At 53.7% G+C, this 15,183-nt stretch overlaps 1 protein-coding gene across 2 annotated transcripts in view; it reads right to left on the bottom strand.

Moving 5' to 3' along the window:
• The window catches only part of CAMK2A (calcium/calmodulin dependent protein kinase II alpha), a 61,328-nt gene that overhangs the window by 12,489 nt on the left and 33,656 nt on the right, over window positions 1-15,183 (bottom strand). Inside the window, exons 10-15 of one of the 2 annotated variants that reach the window (XM_081035185.1) lie at window positions 14,592-14,714; window positions 14,129-14,212; window positions 12,587-12,629; window positions 10,006-10,046; window positions 5,228-5,260; window positions 4,188-4,236 (exon numbers count right to left, since the gene is read on the bottom strand). In XM_081035185.1, coding sequence (XP_080891311.1) covers window positions 4,188-4,236; window positions 5,228-5,260; window positions 10,006-10,046; window positions 12,587-12,629; window positions 14,129-14,212; window positions 14,592-14,714 — 373 coding nt within the window. The remainder of the gene's footprint in view (window positions 1-4,187; window positions 4,237-5,227; window positions 5,261-10,005; window positions 10,047-12,586; window positions 12,630-14,128; window positions 14,213-14,591; window positions 14,715-15,183) is intronic. The other variant, XM_081035186.1, reaches the window with a different exon arrangement.

Here is a 15,183-nt window from a genome sequence, read left to right on the forward strand (position 1 = left end):
TGAGGCAGAGGCGGCATGAATGAATGAATGAGTAGATGGCACCAAACCAGGGTCTGGGGGCTGCTGTCTTTGTCCTGTTGTCTGGAATTGCCCAAGTCACCTGATAGCCTCTGTCCCTAGGAGACCAAAAGCCTGAGCTCCTAGTCAACTTTGCCCTTCTTCATGGAAGCTGGAGACCAACGATAGGAAGAAACTCACCCCTGCCAGGAGACACCTCATTCTAGCCTCTCCCACACGAAATCAAAAGTGATGACACAGAGTGAGTCCATGTGCTCATGGATGGCCACGGGACCTGTGCCACCTCCCTCGCCTCCTCTGCTTGCACTTTAAGAATTCTCCCAGCGCGATCATCCGTGAGCCTGTGTTTAATGTCCTGTCTCCTTGGGCTACTTCTCACTGCCATCTCAGAGAAGCCGGCACAGTGGTCCAGGGCATGGATTCTATAGCCATTGTCCCTGAATTTGGATCCTGGCTCTGCTACTTAATAACTGTGTGACCTTGGGCACAGTTTCCCCATATGTATAATGAAGCTCCTAATAGTGCTTACCTCGTAGGGTAGTTCTGAGGATTAAGTGAGTTAAGAATATATCAATAGAAGTAGCTAATACCTGTGTGATACTCCCTAAGAACCACCTACTGTTCCAAGCCTTTTATATCAATTCATGTATGCAAATAATGATGCATTACGTAAAGCATTCAGTGCAGTGCCTGGCACTCCATAAATGAGTGCTCTGATTCTTATCATCTGCAAGACTCTGAATTGAAAGTTCTCCTGAGGACAACTTCTAAGCTCAGCGAGGGGTGCTTCCCAGCAGCCTAATATGTGACGGTTTGGTCTTGGCTGAAACTGGGGCTTGCAGCCTGCCACACTGTTGGACAGCTCTCACCATCGGTGCCGGCCTCATTCTTCTTTCAAGTGGAATCTGTCCCCCTGAAAACCCCTGGTTATAGTTCTGGTCCTTTTCTGCCTTCTGGGGCCCGTGCCTGCTCCCCCAGAGTCTACGCCCTCTCCCTGACAATTCTCTTCTCAAGGCTGAAGGCCTCCAAGATGTGGTTTGCAGGATCTGACTCAAGCTGGCCATCTACTCTCCAAGGGTCTTTGAGCTATCTTGATGCTTCTCTGAGCATAAGCACACAATCCCAAGTGTGGCTTGGATATTATAGACTATCAGGTTTGGGGTGGCACTGTCTACCCCCTCCCCATGCTGGATACTATACCTCTATTAATACAGCCTGAGACAGTGCCTAACTTGGCTGTGCCTCCAGCCCCTCAGGACACCAAATATGCTGATACTTGAAGCCTAGTGGGCAGGAACCTCCCTAGCTTCATTCTCTGGGACAAAAGATCTTAAATCTGGAGAAAAATTCACTCTGGTTCTGGGCCCCTCAACAGTCCCTTTGCTGTGTGAGGGATTCATCCCTCAGCGGCTCAGTAGTAACCTGTGGCATTTGTCATTTTCCAAGTGTTCACCCAAACAGTCCAGGAGTGCTCCCCTACAGATAGGAAAGCTGAGGCCCCAGAGAGGTTAAGGCACTCCCTCGAGCGCACCCAAAATGCTGAGGCTGAGATGGGATCAGCATTCCTGACTGATATTTCCCAGAATGTCACTGTTGAGATTCTGAGGCAGCTCTTTGGGTTGGAGGGGAAATTAATGTTTCATGGAGCTGACCGGGAGGAGCTACGGGAGTGGGGGGGAAGACTTGCAGAGCTCAGGGATGCTCAGAGGGCGAGAGGCCTGTGCATGAAGGCTGAGGTGCTCTGAAATATTAATGTCCCTTTCTTTGTTCAGGGGAAAATGTTCCCTGGAGGATGACATTTCTAATTAACTTTAACGTTAGGTCAGAATCCACCCCACCAGCTGGTATTCTCACTTAGAAAGAAGACTTAACAAATTAACACCAGAAAATGGTTTTCTGGAAACTTTCTCTGGGGCCTGGAGAAGCTGAGGGAGGCATAGGCCTCCTCTTTTTTGCCAAACCCGGGGAAATGCTTCTGGCTGAGCCAGCGTCTCTTACATCAGATATGGCCTTTTACATGTGGGGAAACGGAGGCAGGGAATGGGGTCCCAGTTCTGCCATTAATAACCCGGATGTGCCCTATGTTCTCACTGGGCCTCAGGTTTCCCTCCGTAAAAGGGGCCTAGGTGAACTAAAATTCAAGACTTCACAAGTTTTCCCATCCTGTTCTCTCTAAGGCAGAGAATTATGATTGTAAATGTGGGGCCTCAGGGATGCAGCCCAGAGCCATCACCCCAGGTGGAAAATGTCTTTGGCAGCTCACATTTTACATTAATAGCACATACAAATGTCGCATTCTCTTCCAAATATTTCTGTCTGTTTAATATATAAATATTTGCCTTAAAATAATCTTTGAGTAAGATTGATGTTCCAAAAATGTCATGTGGCTTCCTGTCAAGCACAAGCTCTAGTTGAAAACAAAATAAAGATTTATTAAACAATTACCACATGCCAAGCACTGTATAAGCACTTTATACACAGCCTCGTATTTCATCTGCACCACAATCCTCTGAGGTTGGCACTGTTATCATCACCTCTTTACTGTTAAGGAAACTGAGGTTCAGAGAGGTTGAGTAAGTTGTCCAAGGTCACCCAGCAAATGGACCCCAGTGAAGAAGCACAGAACCAGCTCACCTCCATGGTCCCTGCCTGCTCTGAGACAAGGATTATGAGGCTACAAGTCACCTTAAAATCCCAATCTTCCTATTGGGACAGCGAGTCTCGAATACAGGGAATGTCTTAGAAAAGGCATGTCTCAGCCCAACACAGACCTACAGAATCAGAATTCACAGGGGCAAGGCCAGGAATGTAATTGACTGGAGGGACTCAGAATGCTGATTTAACCCTGTCGGGTGTTCTTCAAGATCGTGTATTTTTAAAGGTTGTGACTAGTGCCATCATAGGAAACCGGTTTGTTCCAGGGCCAGGTTATGGTAATAGTGACCCTCCCCCAGCGGGGAATGACCTGAGAGGGACACATATAGGGTGAGGCTCATATCCTGGCAGAGTCAAGAGGCAGTCATGGTGTTTCGTGTGTCAAAACTGCCTTAAAGGCTAAATTGCAATAGTGCAAAACTATTTATTACCTAATAAAATGATCTTTTCCCCACCATTGTATTCTTTTAGAGGCAAATTAAACTCCTGAAAAATGTCTACACTGGTACCGCTGTGATCTCTCCAGGTCATCGGTGTTCTTCTAGATTTCAGAGACTCCCAGGCAGCTCTGACACACGCCTGAGTGTGAGAACCGCTGCGTTCCCTGATCCCCCTGTTCAAGGGGGACGACGAGGCCCAGATGCAGGATATCACTGACTCATCCAGGGATTTGGTGTCCCTCAAGCAGAAGTCAGCGCTCCATCGTCCCTCCTCCACGCTCCACACACACTTTCCAAACACCCAGACCTCCAGAGCGGTGGTTACCAGCCAGGCCCGGAGCCACACTGCCTGGTTCAAAACCTGACTCCACCTTTCCCAGGTATGGGACCTGGGGCCAACTGACTCGTCTCCTCTGTTTTCTGGGCTGTAGAATGGGATTAATCACAGCACTGACCCCTAGGGTCAGTGAAGCTCAGGTCAATATAAAGCACTTACAGAGTAGCATACATCAAGCATCCCATAAAAGGCAGCCATTATTCCTGTTACTGCCCTCATTGGTTCCTCTGTTACTATATGCTTACACTTATCTAGGGATTTGCACCCTCGTCCAGCGGAGGGCTGTTGAGGACCGTTAGCCACTAGCCACAGTCGCGCCTGCAGTTTGGGTTGCTCTTCGGCAGGGTTTCTCATACCCTACTCAACTGACCTCTCTGCATTTGTGCTTTTCCTTCCCTTATTATCATTTCTTCATGTTTTAAAAAGCAACTCAGAAAAATTCAAAACCACTTTCAAAGGAAAATGTGTACCACTGTGCTACATTTATGACTTGAATATGTTAAATTATTTTTTCTACCACGTAGTAAAGTAAATGCTTCACCCCTGCAATAAGAAAAGTCCATCAGTGTACCACTAGTGGGCTGAGTATCCCACACGGGGAAACTGTTCCCATTCTGGAAGGAGCCAAAGTAATGCTCTCTGCAGAGGAGCAGGAGACATGGTTGGCCCTGGGGCCCTTTCAGGGGACCTGCCAGGAGGTCCGGGGACCCAGACGCTGACGGCAAGACTACCCCTACCTTTGGTGTCTTCGTCCTCAATGGTGGTGTTGGTGCTCTCTGAAGATTCCTGTCAGAAAGAACATAGGAGGTGGTGAGGCCTGTCTGACCAGCAGGAAGAGATGCGTCCAGTGGGGGGCTGCCCGGCTGCCTGACGCTGCGGCCCGGTTTCTGTAAGCCTCATGAGTTCTGCCATCCAGGTGCTGCCCTAAGAACCCTGTCAGACTTCCAAGCCTAAGGAGGGGAAGGGCCCAGCTAAGCAGGTGGCTGGTGGCGGGGGTGGGGTGGGTTGGGGTGGGGGTGGGAGAGGGGAGGGCGTGAATGAAGGGATGGATGCAAAGAGAACCCTGGCCTTTCTGGAAGGGCTGGAAGGGGTTCCTGAGCCCTGTCTGCTTGAGGGGGCAAAGAGGGAATGCGGAGGTGCAGAGAGGCACATGGTGGCCACAGAATGGGGAAGGGATACACACACTGGCAGGAGAGGAAGAAAGAGAAAGAGGGAGGCCCAGTATGAGAGAGGCTGGGCTTTTTAGGGGGAGAAACACCATACAGCTGAGGGAGACAGCAATGCAATCAGAAGAAGAGGGACGTGGGCCACCATGTCACCACTGGAACCTTTAGACAGAGGCAGGGGCTGGTGGCTCCTCTGCCACCGGCAGTGCCTGAGTAGCCCTGCTCAAGAAGGGCTCTACGACGCCCACTGCTTTGGCCTAACCAAGCCCCCACCCTTCGCCGCAACTGACACCAACCAAGCCCTGAGATGAGGGCGGGCAGAAGCGAGAATCCAAGGGCTGGATGTGTGATAAAGTTCAAATCACCCTTCAGACCCAAAGGAGCTCTGAGGTCTACTGTCAGATCTGGGCCATGGAGCTGGAGGTGTCAACAGAAACACACCAACAACACGCACACACAACACACATGTTGTCACACGAGGCACACGTACCAGGCACGCCCTGAGCACCCTCTCCCCGCCCCGGGTTCCCGGTGCAGCCTGCAGGAGGGAGGCAGGAGCAAGGGTTCGAGGCCCAGCATTTACCGGCGTTTGGGAGACGGCAGACACTCACCATTAACTGAACGCTGGAACTGGACTTTCTTTTCTGGAAAAACAAGGAGAAGAGATGGGACAGGAAAAGACACAGCGTGAAAACGGCAGGGAGCAGAGGAACAAAGGACAGGGGAGGTTTGGAAGGAAGATGGGCCTCAGGGTCAACCTCTGTGGTCCTTTGCAGGGCGAAGAGTCAGGGCACCAGCAACAGCTGACCTGGCAGGGCCAGTCCTTTCTCAGCTTGAAGTTCTGGGGCCTCGTGCACAGCTCCCTGGGGCTTACACTCCAACCACCAAACTCCAGGCAAAGGCTCCCTTGGACCAGGGTTCTTTCTACACCGAGCTCTGATGGGGGAAGCCAACCCTGGGTCTCAGTGCCAGTTGCCTAAAGCCTCCAGAACCCAAAGCTCTTAAAAGACTAAAGGGCGATCTAGTCTTGGGATGAGGCCTAATCTTTCCTCCTAGACTCCACAGGCATCTCTGCTGAAAGGATCCCACTCCCTGGTTGCATGGCATAGTCACTGGGGAAACTTGTCAAAAATACACATAGCCAGTCCCCTCCGTGGAGTTAGGTAATTCAGTCTGGGGTGGGGCCTGGGCATCTCCATTTGAAACGATAACTCCAGGAGATTTCAGAGCAGGGCCAGATGTGGGAAGCAGTCCTCCAAGAGGCCTTGGAAATCCTGCTTGTGTTCACAGCTACCTAGTGACTGGCCTATCAATTCAGTCCCTTAGAGAAACTGAGGTACAGCCAGACACAGAGCAGAGCCCAGAATTTGAGTCTTTGATTCCTGCCATTCGGCTTCTTTTGGCTTTTGGGGGATTTGTAGCTTCCCCCATATTACTGGCTGTGGAACCAAGCAAAGGAAGAGAAAGAGAGGACAAATGTAGATTGTCTTCTTCTCTCAGCTCTAGGCCAGGAGTCTTAAAGACTTGCAGTCATAGAAGGTTGCGGGTCAAGACTGACACTTGCATTGCACAGATGAGAAACTGGAGCCCAGAGATGGGCGGTGATCTGCCCAAGGTCTCTCAGTTCGTCACTAGCAGAGGCTAGAACCCCTGCCTGCAGGCTCTGTCCCCTGTCTAGACCTCCAGGCACCCAGACTGACTACTCCTCAAAGGCTCATCCTTCCTGGATGCACTTACATCTGAGAGGTCAGGAGACGGTGCTCCTTGCTGTACTGAAGAGGGAGCACGGAGGGATTTGAGATGCCCTCAGGATAGGTCTGCCGGGGGAAGCACTGGCTCTTCTCTGAGGATCCCTGGGTCTAATTCTGGGCTTTCGGACTCCAAGATCCAGAAGCATCTAAGTGCCAGGAGCCTGTGATCCTGTGCTTTCCATCCAGGGCCTCTACAGACACGGCAAGTGTGGCTCACTGGGCATTTCCAGTGTAAATGCTCATGGCCCCTGCATCTGCCCCAGCTGGGCCAGACCCTATGACTTCCACAGCCAGCAGCTGCAGTCAGTCTTTCCTCTCCTCTCCTCTCCTCTCCTCTCCTCTCCTCTCCTCTCCTCTCCTCTCCTCTCCTCTCCTCTCCTCTCCTCTCCTCTCCTCTCCTCTCCTCTCCTCTCTCCTCTAAGTGTCAGCCTCACTCTTGGATGGAGCCAAGTCAGGCACAGAATGTGTGGGAGGGGACAGGGCCTCTCGGCTTGGCTGTCAGCAGAAACCTGAGGAGTGGCCTGGGGGCCAGGAGGTTCCAGGCAGGACACGAGGAGGGAACACAGAGCAGAGACTGTATCAGATTTGGACGTACAGTGACAGGATGGGACATGGGGGAGAGAGGTCACAACAGCACGGATGGGACACCAACAGGGGCAGTGAGTGGGATTGAGGGGTGGGAGCGGTCGGTCCCTCCTCATAGAAGTAGAGGCCTAGGGGTGGCTGGGAGGGGCACATTGCTTCTTCATAATAGAAAGACTCAGTTTCCCTGAGTCACAAACGATGATCATACTAATACCCTCACACTAACCAGCACGTTCAAATTTAATTTACAAGGGGCTTCCACTGAAAGTAGAGTCACCTCTTTCGGAACCACATGGAGAAAAGCATGGTTCTAAGGTTAGCAAGGATGGTAGTAATGGAGTGTGTTCAAAATTAACCTTGAAAAGCCATTAAAAGCCCATAAAGTACAGTATCATGTCCTATCTCCAACTCGAACTGGTCAGTGTTTTCCTCCAGCGTTGGAACCAATCACTTCTTCTTCAGTTAAGCCCCAGATGAAATCGGTGGTTTGTCTCTAAGGACCAAATAGTAAGAACAATCTGTATTTCCCCTCTTTGGCTGAGCATGTGTTGGTGAAAGGAGCACACGATGACTCCACCAGGCCCCGCCAACAACTGCGATTCTCCCCTTGCACAGATGACAGAAGCGAAGACCCAGGGCTCCAAGGGAGGAAGCAGTGGGGCCCAGACGCAAACCCACAACTTCTTGACGTGAGGTCCAGTTTCTCTCTTAGTGAAAACATGACCGGATCCTTGGAGTGACATATTGCAGACTGAGTGCCCCGAATCCTGGGCAAGGCCCCTGGGTGACTCTTGTCTTCCAGCTGGACTTCCCTTCTTCTACCACAAGGAAGGGAAGGAGGCTACTTACAGAGAGATGGTCAGGCCAGGAATAGCACTTGAGCCTCTGTTTATCCACACCCAGCCCACCCCGAGTAATCACTCTGGATCTGTCCTGTGCTGCAGGAAGGAGTGGTGCTTTCTTCAGCTGCACCCACCGGAAAGCCCTGTGGTGGCCAGCCAGAGCCTCACCACGCGATGCCCTTGCCCTGGGACGGTCTCTGCCTCCAGGCCTTGCCCGGAGAAGAGCCAGACTACGGCTTTGCCCCAAGACCCGGCCTGAGGGAGGCCCTGACCCTATATCCAGTGACTCTGAGTTAACCTTTCCCAGGGCCACACTTGAGCACCAAGCCGACTGGGACCGCCCCCTCCTCCACTGAGCTGGGCCACAGCCCACCAGCGCCTGTGGCCTCTGCCCCATATCTCCCCAATACGGTTTCCCCCAGAGAACCCAGCACCCCAGTGTCTACGCACTAGGGCCAGAGACAGCCTCAGCGGCTCCACACTGGGCCGCCCTCACATTGCACATCCCCACATTACCCTTTCAAATTGGAGAGGGGATTGACTTACACGTAACCCAAAACAGCAATAAAACTCAATTCTGACTTCCATTACAGGCTTTGGGACATGTGCATTAACTTTAGAAACTGAGTTGGCTTTAAATCTGTGGATTACCACATAGTTTCTTGAACAAACTTTGTTTTCAAGACAACTCTTACGCGAAAGTCCAATATGCAAAAGAGAAGAGATAATACTGACCAGCACCTCATGAGCATGTGTCACACCCCTGTACCATACTAAGCACACATGAGTTTGGCTCATCCTCACAAACAGCCCTGTGAGGGGGAAACTCCTTTTACCCCCATTGCTTGAATGAGGAAACACAGGCTCAGGGGAGGGGGTTCAAATAACCAGCCAAAGTCTGCAGCTGCTAAGCCTGCCCAGGCTCTCTGGTTGAAGTGGGTGTGAGAAGAACAGAAGCTTTTCTGCTCGGACCCCACTTACTAATCCCGCCCCACCCCATCTGCTGCTTGAGGTGCCTCCTCAGAAGCTTTGTGTTCCAAGGAATTCACTTTGAAAACCACCAACTTCGGCTGATAACCAAATAATTATGTATTCCTCAAGCACCCAAGATGAGAAGGGAAAATGAGTAGATAGGGTTTTCTTGCCTTCATTTTTTTTTTCTTTTTTTTTTTTTTTTGCTTGTCTGTTTTAAAACTGAAATTCTGGAAATTGTGGAGTCCATACCACTTCATGCCACCCATTGTACCTACGGGGAAACTCTAGCCAGCAGAGGGGAGGCCCAAATCCTGGCCTGGGACACCTATCCCAGACCCCCTCCCAGGTAACCCCCAACAGAGCAAAGCCAGTTGGCCTGAGCTATAAATGCCACTAACAAGCAAAGCCATGAAGCCACCAGCCCACCTGAGTGGCTGTGTTTGGACAGCGTCCCACACCTTCCAGTGTCCTGGGCACAGCCCAGCCATGGGGCCCTGGCCAAGCAGGGCTCTGAGCTCAGAGAAAGGCAGGATCTCAAGAGAGGAGAACCCACAAGGCAAGCCAGTGGCAGGGAGAACAGGGCTGCAGAGAGTGGGGACCAGGCCCCAGAGAGCAGAGGGAGAAGAGAGAGGAGGGGAGGAGGGGTCAGTGGGGTGTAGAAGTAGCTCGGGCATCGGGCATGGGGGTGGGGACAGAGGGCAGGCCTGGGTCAGGAAGAGGAGGGGATGCTTGGCACTGAACTGGCAGGCCTTGGTAGGAAGGGGGTATCTCTGGACCCTAAAGCCAAGTAATGGCTGCCCATCCTCCACAGGTTTTGTGGGTTGGACTGGGGTGTACTTTGGGTCAGGAGCCCATTCTAGCCAGCCCATACTCGGGAAGGGGGAGGTCATCCCACCTGATCATCTCTGTCCCCTTCTTTCACCCTCTTGCTCACCAGTCCTCCAGCCCCAGAGAACCCCAGAAACCTCCTTTGGAACTGCCCCTTTTCTTGTGCCCACCCCGACCCCAGGCCACCTTCCTCTCCCACCTGTTTCAACCCTCCCCCGCCTGCCTCCGCCAATCCTGGTCATCAAAGCCCAGGTGTCTGGGTCTGGGGATGGCATGGCTGCAGGAGTGAGCACATCTGCCCAGAACACCATCAGCAAGGCCTGGGTCTTGCCCCAGCCCTGAAAGCCAGGCCCTGTTGGCAGAAATGCTGTCAGAGGCAGGCCCTGGCAGGCTCCCGGGGGGACTTACCTTCACACCATCGTTCTTCTTGTTTCCTCCACTCTTCCCTCCTACAGAGGAGAGAAAGTAGAGGGTTACCAACACCAGGCAGGGCACCAGGGCCCACAGGGCGAGGAAAAGCAGCATCCACAGTGCGCCGGCAGGCAGGGAGCTGGCTCAGTGATCTGGGGAGACCTCCTCCTCCGCTCTTCCTCCCTCCTCTGGAGCACAGGCGTCCTGGAAGCCCACTAGGTGGACCTGCGCTCCCCCAGTTCTCAGAGATCTCAAGTGTGACCCTCCGGCCCCATGGGTTGAGGGAGGTGTCCAGTGTGTCCCAGGACTGTGGGACTGCTGTTTCAGCCCGGGGATTCCCTCTGGATGCTGGTCACCACCCGTGCTGGTGGTGGCCAACCCAGAGGCCTGGCTGCCCGGCCCAGGGCTGGACTCTCCCTCCCCAATCCAGCCCGCTCTAATTTTAGCCCCATGCTGCTGTGGAGGTCATGTGTCAGCCCTGCCTACTCACTCTGGACAGCTGCGAGCTGAGTTTTGCCAGTGACAAGAAGCAGATGCCCCCCTCTGGGGCCCACCTACCCCTGCCAGAGCACCCATCCCCGGCAGCAGCCTCCCCACTCTCAAACTCTGGAGCCCCAGGCTGGGACTGGCTGTGTTCCTGGTGGCCAGAAAAAGCAGAGCAACAGCTCTTGGGGAGGCCCCACCTCTGTCATTCCCCTCTCCCTCCCCCCTCACCTCCTGGCCGGAGATCATGGAAAGGGAAGGCATCAGCCAGGAAGTGGCATGAGTGCCCAGCCCTGCTCAGCCTGGCTTCCGGCTGCTCAGACCTCAAGCAAATGCCTGTAGCTAAACAAGACAGGGTATCTACAAAGTGCTTAGCGCAGCATTTGACCTCCATGCAGTAGATGCTCAGTAAATGGTGGCCACTCTCATGAGCCCTTCTCCTGGTGGCCGGGACACGGTGAGCAGGGCACGAGGGGTGGCACAGGATATTGTAGCTCCTGAGGCTCTGAGGGACTGGGCTCATGACTGGTCCTGTTCCTCAGTCACTGTCCCATTTCCAATGACCCCTTGCAGGCTCCCGCCCAAAGTTTTGTCTTATAGATCAAGTGCAGGGGTGGGTATCTCTAGATCCAAAGCCAAGGAACAGCTGTTCATCCTCCACAGGGTTTATGGGATGGAAGAGGATGGATAGTGGGGTGGAGGGAGTGCTGCCCCGCAAGCCTCAAAGGGGCCCTCCTGTGCTCCAGCCAACTATTGGAGGACTGTTGGTCCCGTGAGGCCACATATTCTGATTTTTGAGAGAAAACAGAAATCTGGGCTTTTCCATGAAATCTCCTGATGTTTAAGTGCTAGAAACGCTTTCCCCAAAAAGTTTTTAAAATACCACCTCCCCCACTCCCCAAGCACATCTAGAGATTGGAACCGACCCATGGGCACCATTTTGTACGTTTTGGACTAGAGTTCTCCAGGGGCACTTCAGCTGTTAAAAAAAGACTCTGACTGTCTGAGTGGCTCATGTTTCAGTTTAAGGAACTGCAGGATCCTTGTCTGGGGAGAGAGTGGGAAGGTAGTTCAAGGAGGTGGCAAAAGCCCAGATCTGAAGCTCCAGGGTTTTCCCACCCTTGCTCTTACGCTTCCAGCTGGTTAAATGGGGAGGTGGCCCCTCTCAGAGAAGCCAGGGCTGTGGCTTCCCAGAGCCGACCCCTTGCTGTGGAGCAGGCCATGTGTCCACAGCAGCCCTCTCTGGCTGACACCAGTGCCAGTCAGAGGGCCCCTAGGGTGAGCTTTGCTATATCTGCTCAGCTGCCCCGTCAGCCTCCAGGCTCCCCAGAGAGAAGCCTCTGGCAGTGCTGGCCCCAGCACTCCCCAGCGTGCCAGGGGGAGCTTCTTGCTAAGCCCTGACACTAATCCTTTCCCCTTCTCTCTTCGGGGCCACATGCCACAGGTCATTAGGCACTCCCTGCCTTAACCAGGCTGGTTTTGGCCAAGGCCTAGGGCTCCTACCCTGGACTCTCTGGTGACCCACCCAGGTTAAGGGTACTGCGCTGGGGTTGGTCAAACCTGAGCTGAAAGCAGGCTCTGCCTTTCTCTACTGGTGCAAGTTGGGGCCCTTCACGGGTCACCTCCCCGAGCTTTTGTGTCCTCCTTCAGAGAACAGGGATGCCACTGCCTTGTCGCAGCGGCCACCTGAGCAATGCATGGGGCCTGCTTAGCACTGGGCTTCAGGAATGGTAGGGAACAGGAATAGTGTCTCTCCCTGGGGCTGGCTCGGTCCTGCCTGGACCTGTACCCCAACCTTTGAGACTCCTTCCCTTCTGGCTGGCCCAGCCTGAGAACCCTAGTAGTGCTGTGAGGTGAGGGAGACAGACAAATCTCTGACCCCTCCTGGTGGGCCCTTGGCTTGCTTCCCTTTGACCTTTCTCTGCTTCTGGGAACAGCTTTGCATCAGGTAAGCTAAGCTAAGCCCCAAGTCACGGCTCCTCTGCAGCCCCCATTCTCCCCAGGCCCCATGGCCTAAGGGTATCCAGGTATCCAAAATGGTAATGTCCCCAAGTCTTGGAGGATGTACTTAGGACTTTGAGCCCCTATCACCTACCAGAGAAATTCCTGGTGGCCAGCATCGTGGTAAGGATGGCTCCCTGCAACAGAAAAGAGGAGGGGGTGTGGGGGAGAAGAAGCCGGAAGAGGGAGGAGAGACAGAGAAATGGGAGAGAAGTGGGAAAGGAGAGGGAGGCGCTCCATTTAGAGACAAAGCCAAAGTCTTCTGCCCCGCCACTTGCCCCCACCCACATCTCAGAGAACAACCCCCACCTCCCTGGAGAAATCAGGGTGAGCTAGACTTTAGCTGGCACTGTGCCAAGGACAGGGCCATCCTAGGAGCAGATATTAATAGGTCCCATTGGCCTGGCCAGAGCCGGTGATAGGTTCGGGGACATCTGCCAGTGGGGGCTCCTAAAGGCCAAGGAAGTTTCCTGCCTGGGCAAAGAGGGCAGAGCCTGCACCCCGGGTCCCTCCCCCATCTGCCCTTTACCTGGGGGCACTCAGCACCTCCCTCCAGTACTAGTTCATCCCTCTGTGGTCCCTGGGCTTGGAACCCTGGAGGCTTAATGTGGAAAAACCCTCTTCTGTTCTTCCGTCACCAAAGGGACTGGGGGACAAAGGCCCTTCCGGGTCTGACACTGTCTGATTTAGACACTCTCTGAGTCCCACGTCCATGATTTTAAGAATCCCCGATTCTGACGTTTTGAGACTTCTTCCATGACAGCTCTCGCCAGGGACTGGGGATAAGACTCAGTTCTCCTGGCATCATGCTGGCCACCACCCCCTTGGCCCGTGTCCCCACCCTAAGCCACCATGCCAGGCTTGGGAGCAATAGGTGAAGAGGTTCCCAATGAGCTGGGGACTCAGCATCTGTCACTGAGCATGCTGATAGCTTCTCTGTTCTGACCAGCCGGGGACCCCTCGGTCACTTTTCCTACCTGCTCATGGGGTCCCTGACAAGGTCTAGGCCAGGAGCTAGCATGGCGCTTGTAACACACAGGACCTGCTGAGAGACCAGCAGCTCAGGGCCCACCTGGGTCCCACTGTAGCTTCCTCGGGGCCACAACCCCTGTCTAAGTCTCTCGGCCATTCCTCTCCTGTGCTCGGCTGTTGGGACCTCACCCTCATCACGGCCTTCTGCCCAGTCACATGTCACCACCAAAACTTCTCCCCGGCCACACTGAAACACTGCAGTCCCCCTAAGGGGTCAAGCTCATACTTCCAGATTTCTGCACAGCCTTTTTTCTATCTGCTAATGCCTGCTTGTCCTTCAGAGTCTCAGCTTGAAGAGACTCTACATGCCCAGGAAAGCCTCCAGCGTTCTTCCCTGGCCCTTCCAGACCTCGTTCATGGCCCTGCTGCGGACACCCACAGCCTCAGGGGTTGTGGTCACAGCACTCACCACCACCCTGTCATCTCCTGGTGACATGTCTGTCCTCTCCACTGCTCACTGCCCCGCCCAGAAAGCAGATTTCAACACATGCTTGTGGACTCAGCGAAGGAAAGAACTTCATAGGGAGTGGGTCTCTTGGCCACAGTGGAGACCCAGGCCAAGCTACTCCCATATCCAGGAGCACACCCTGGGAGGACCTGTTACCTTCAGTTTCCTCCTGGCGTTGAACTTCTTCAGGCAGTCCACGGTCTCCTGTCTGTGCATGCAAGAGGCCACGGTGGACCGGTGCTGGGGGAAGGAGGGGAGAGGCCTGTGAGTGGAGGCCAACCGGGGCGCCCCTCAACAAGTCCTCAACAAGTCGTCTTATGGATGTGATTGACATCTTGGGGCAACAAGTCTTTGTTCTGGGGGATGTTTAAGCATTACAGGTGCTTAGCATTCTGGGGACCAGACATTCAATGTCAGTAGCACCCCCAGTTCTGATGCCAACCTCCCATTTCCACTTTCTCCCTGAGAAACACAGAGGGTCAGTGTCTCTTGGATCAAACCCTCTCAGCTCCAGGCTGGGCCTGAGGGGACAGGGACAGGTAGGTATAGGATTCCATGAGGGCCTTAACCCTGCAGGCCAGAGGGGCTCCTGGGAAGGGCCTTGCTGAGGAAAGCTCACCGAGATCCAGGGGTGCTTGAGGGCCTCAGCGGCCGTGATGCGTTTGGATGGGTTGATGGTCAGCATCTTATTGATCAGATCCTTGGCTTCTGGGGTGACAGTGTCCCACTCTGGTGACGGGAACTGGAAGGGGCAGAGGGGCCAGGTTTGCCCAGCCTACCCCAGGCCACCCCTGCGATCCCCCAGCCCCTGACTGGCAGGGGAGCAGGCAGGGGTCCTGCTGCCCATCCACTTGGGCGTCCACAACCAGGAGGAGTTGGGGCAGGGTCCCCTGAGCCTAGGACAAATCAGAACAATGACCAGAGAGAAAGAAGACCTCCCTCTGCTATTCTGAGGCTGTGCCTTATCTGGGGAGCAGCAGACTAGTGGTTATAGACCAGACTCCAGAATCAGAAGGGTGGGTTCAAGTCCTGCGTCTGCCTCCTGGGTTGTATGACTTTGGGTGAATCACATGATTCCTTAAGCTGTCCCTAGAGATGTTGTGAAAATTAAATATGATATAAAACACATGGCACAGAGCTCAATGGAAATCAACCATGTGGAACAACAGTATAGCTCGGTAGTAGAAGCATAGACACGAGAGCCAGACCAT

The sequence above is a fragment of the Rhinolophus hipposideros genome (genome assembly GCF_964194185.1).
Source record: "Rhinolophus hipposideros genome assembly, chromosome: 23".
NCBI lineage: Eukaryota > Metazoa > Chordata > Mammalia > Chiroptera > Rhinolophidae > Rhinolophus > Rhinolophus hipposideros.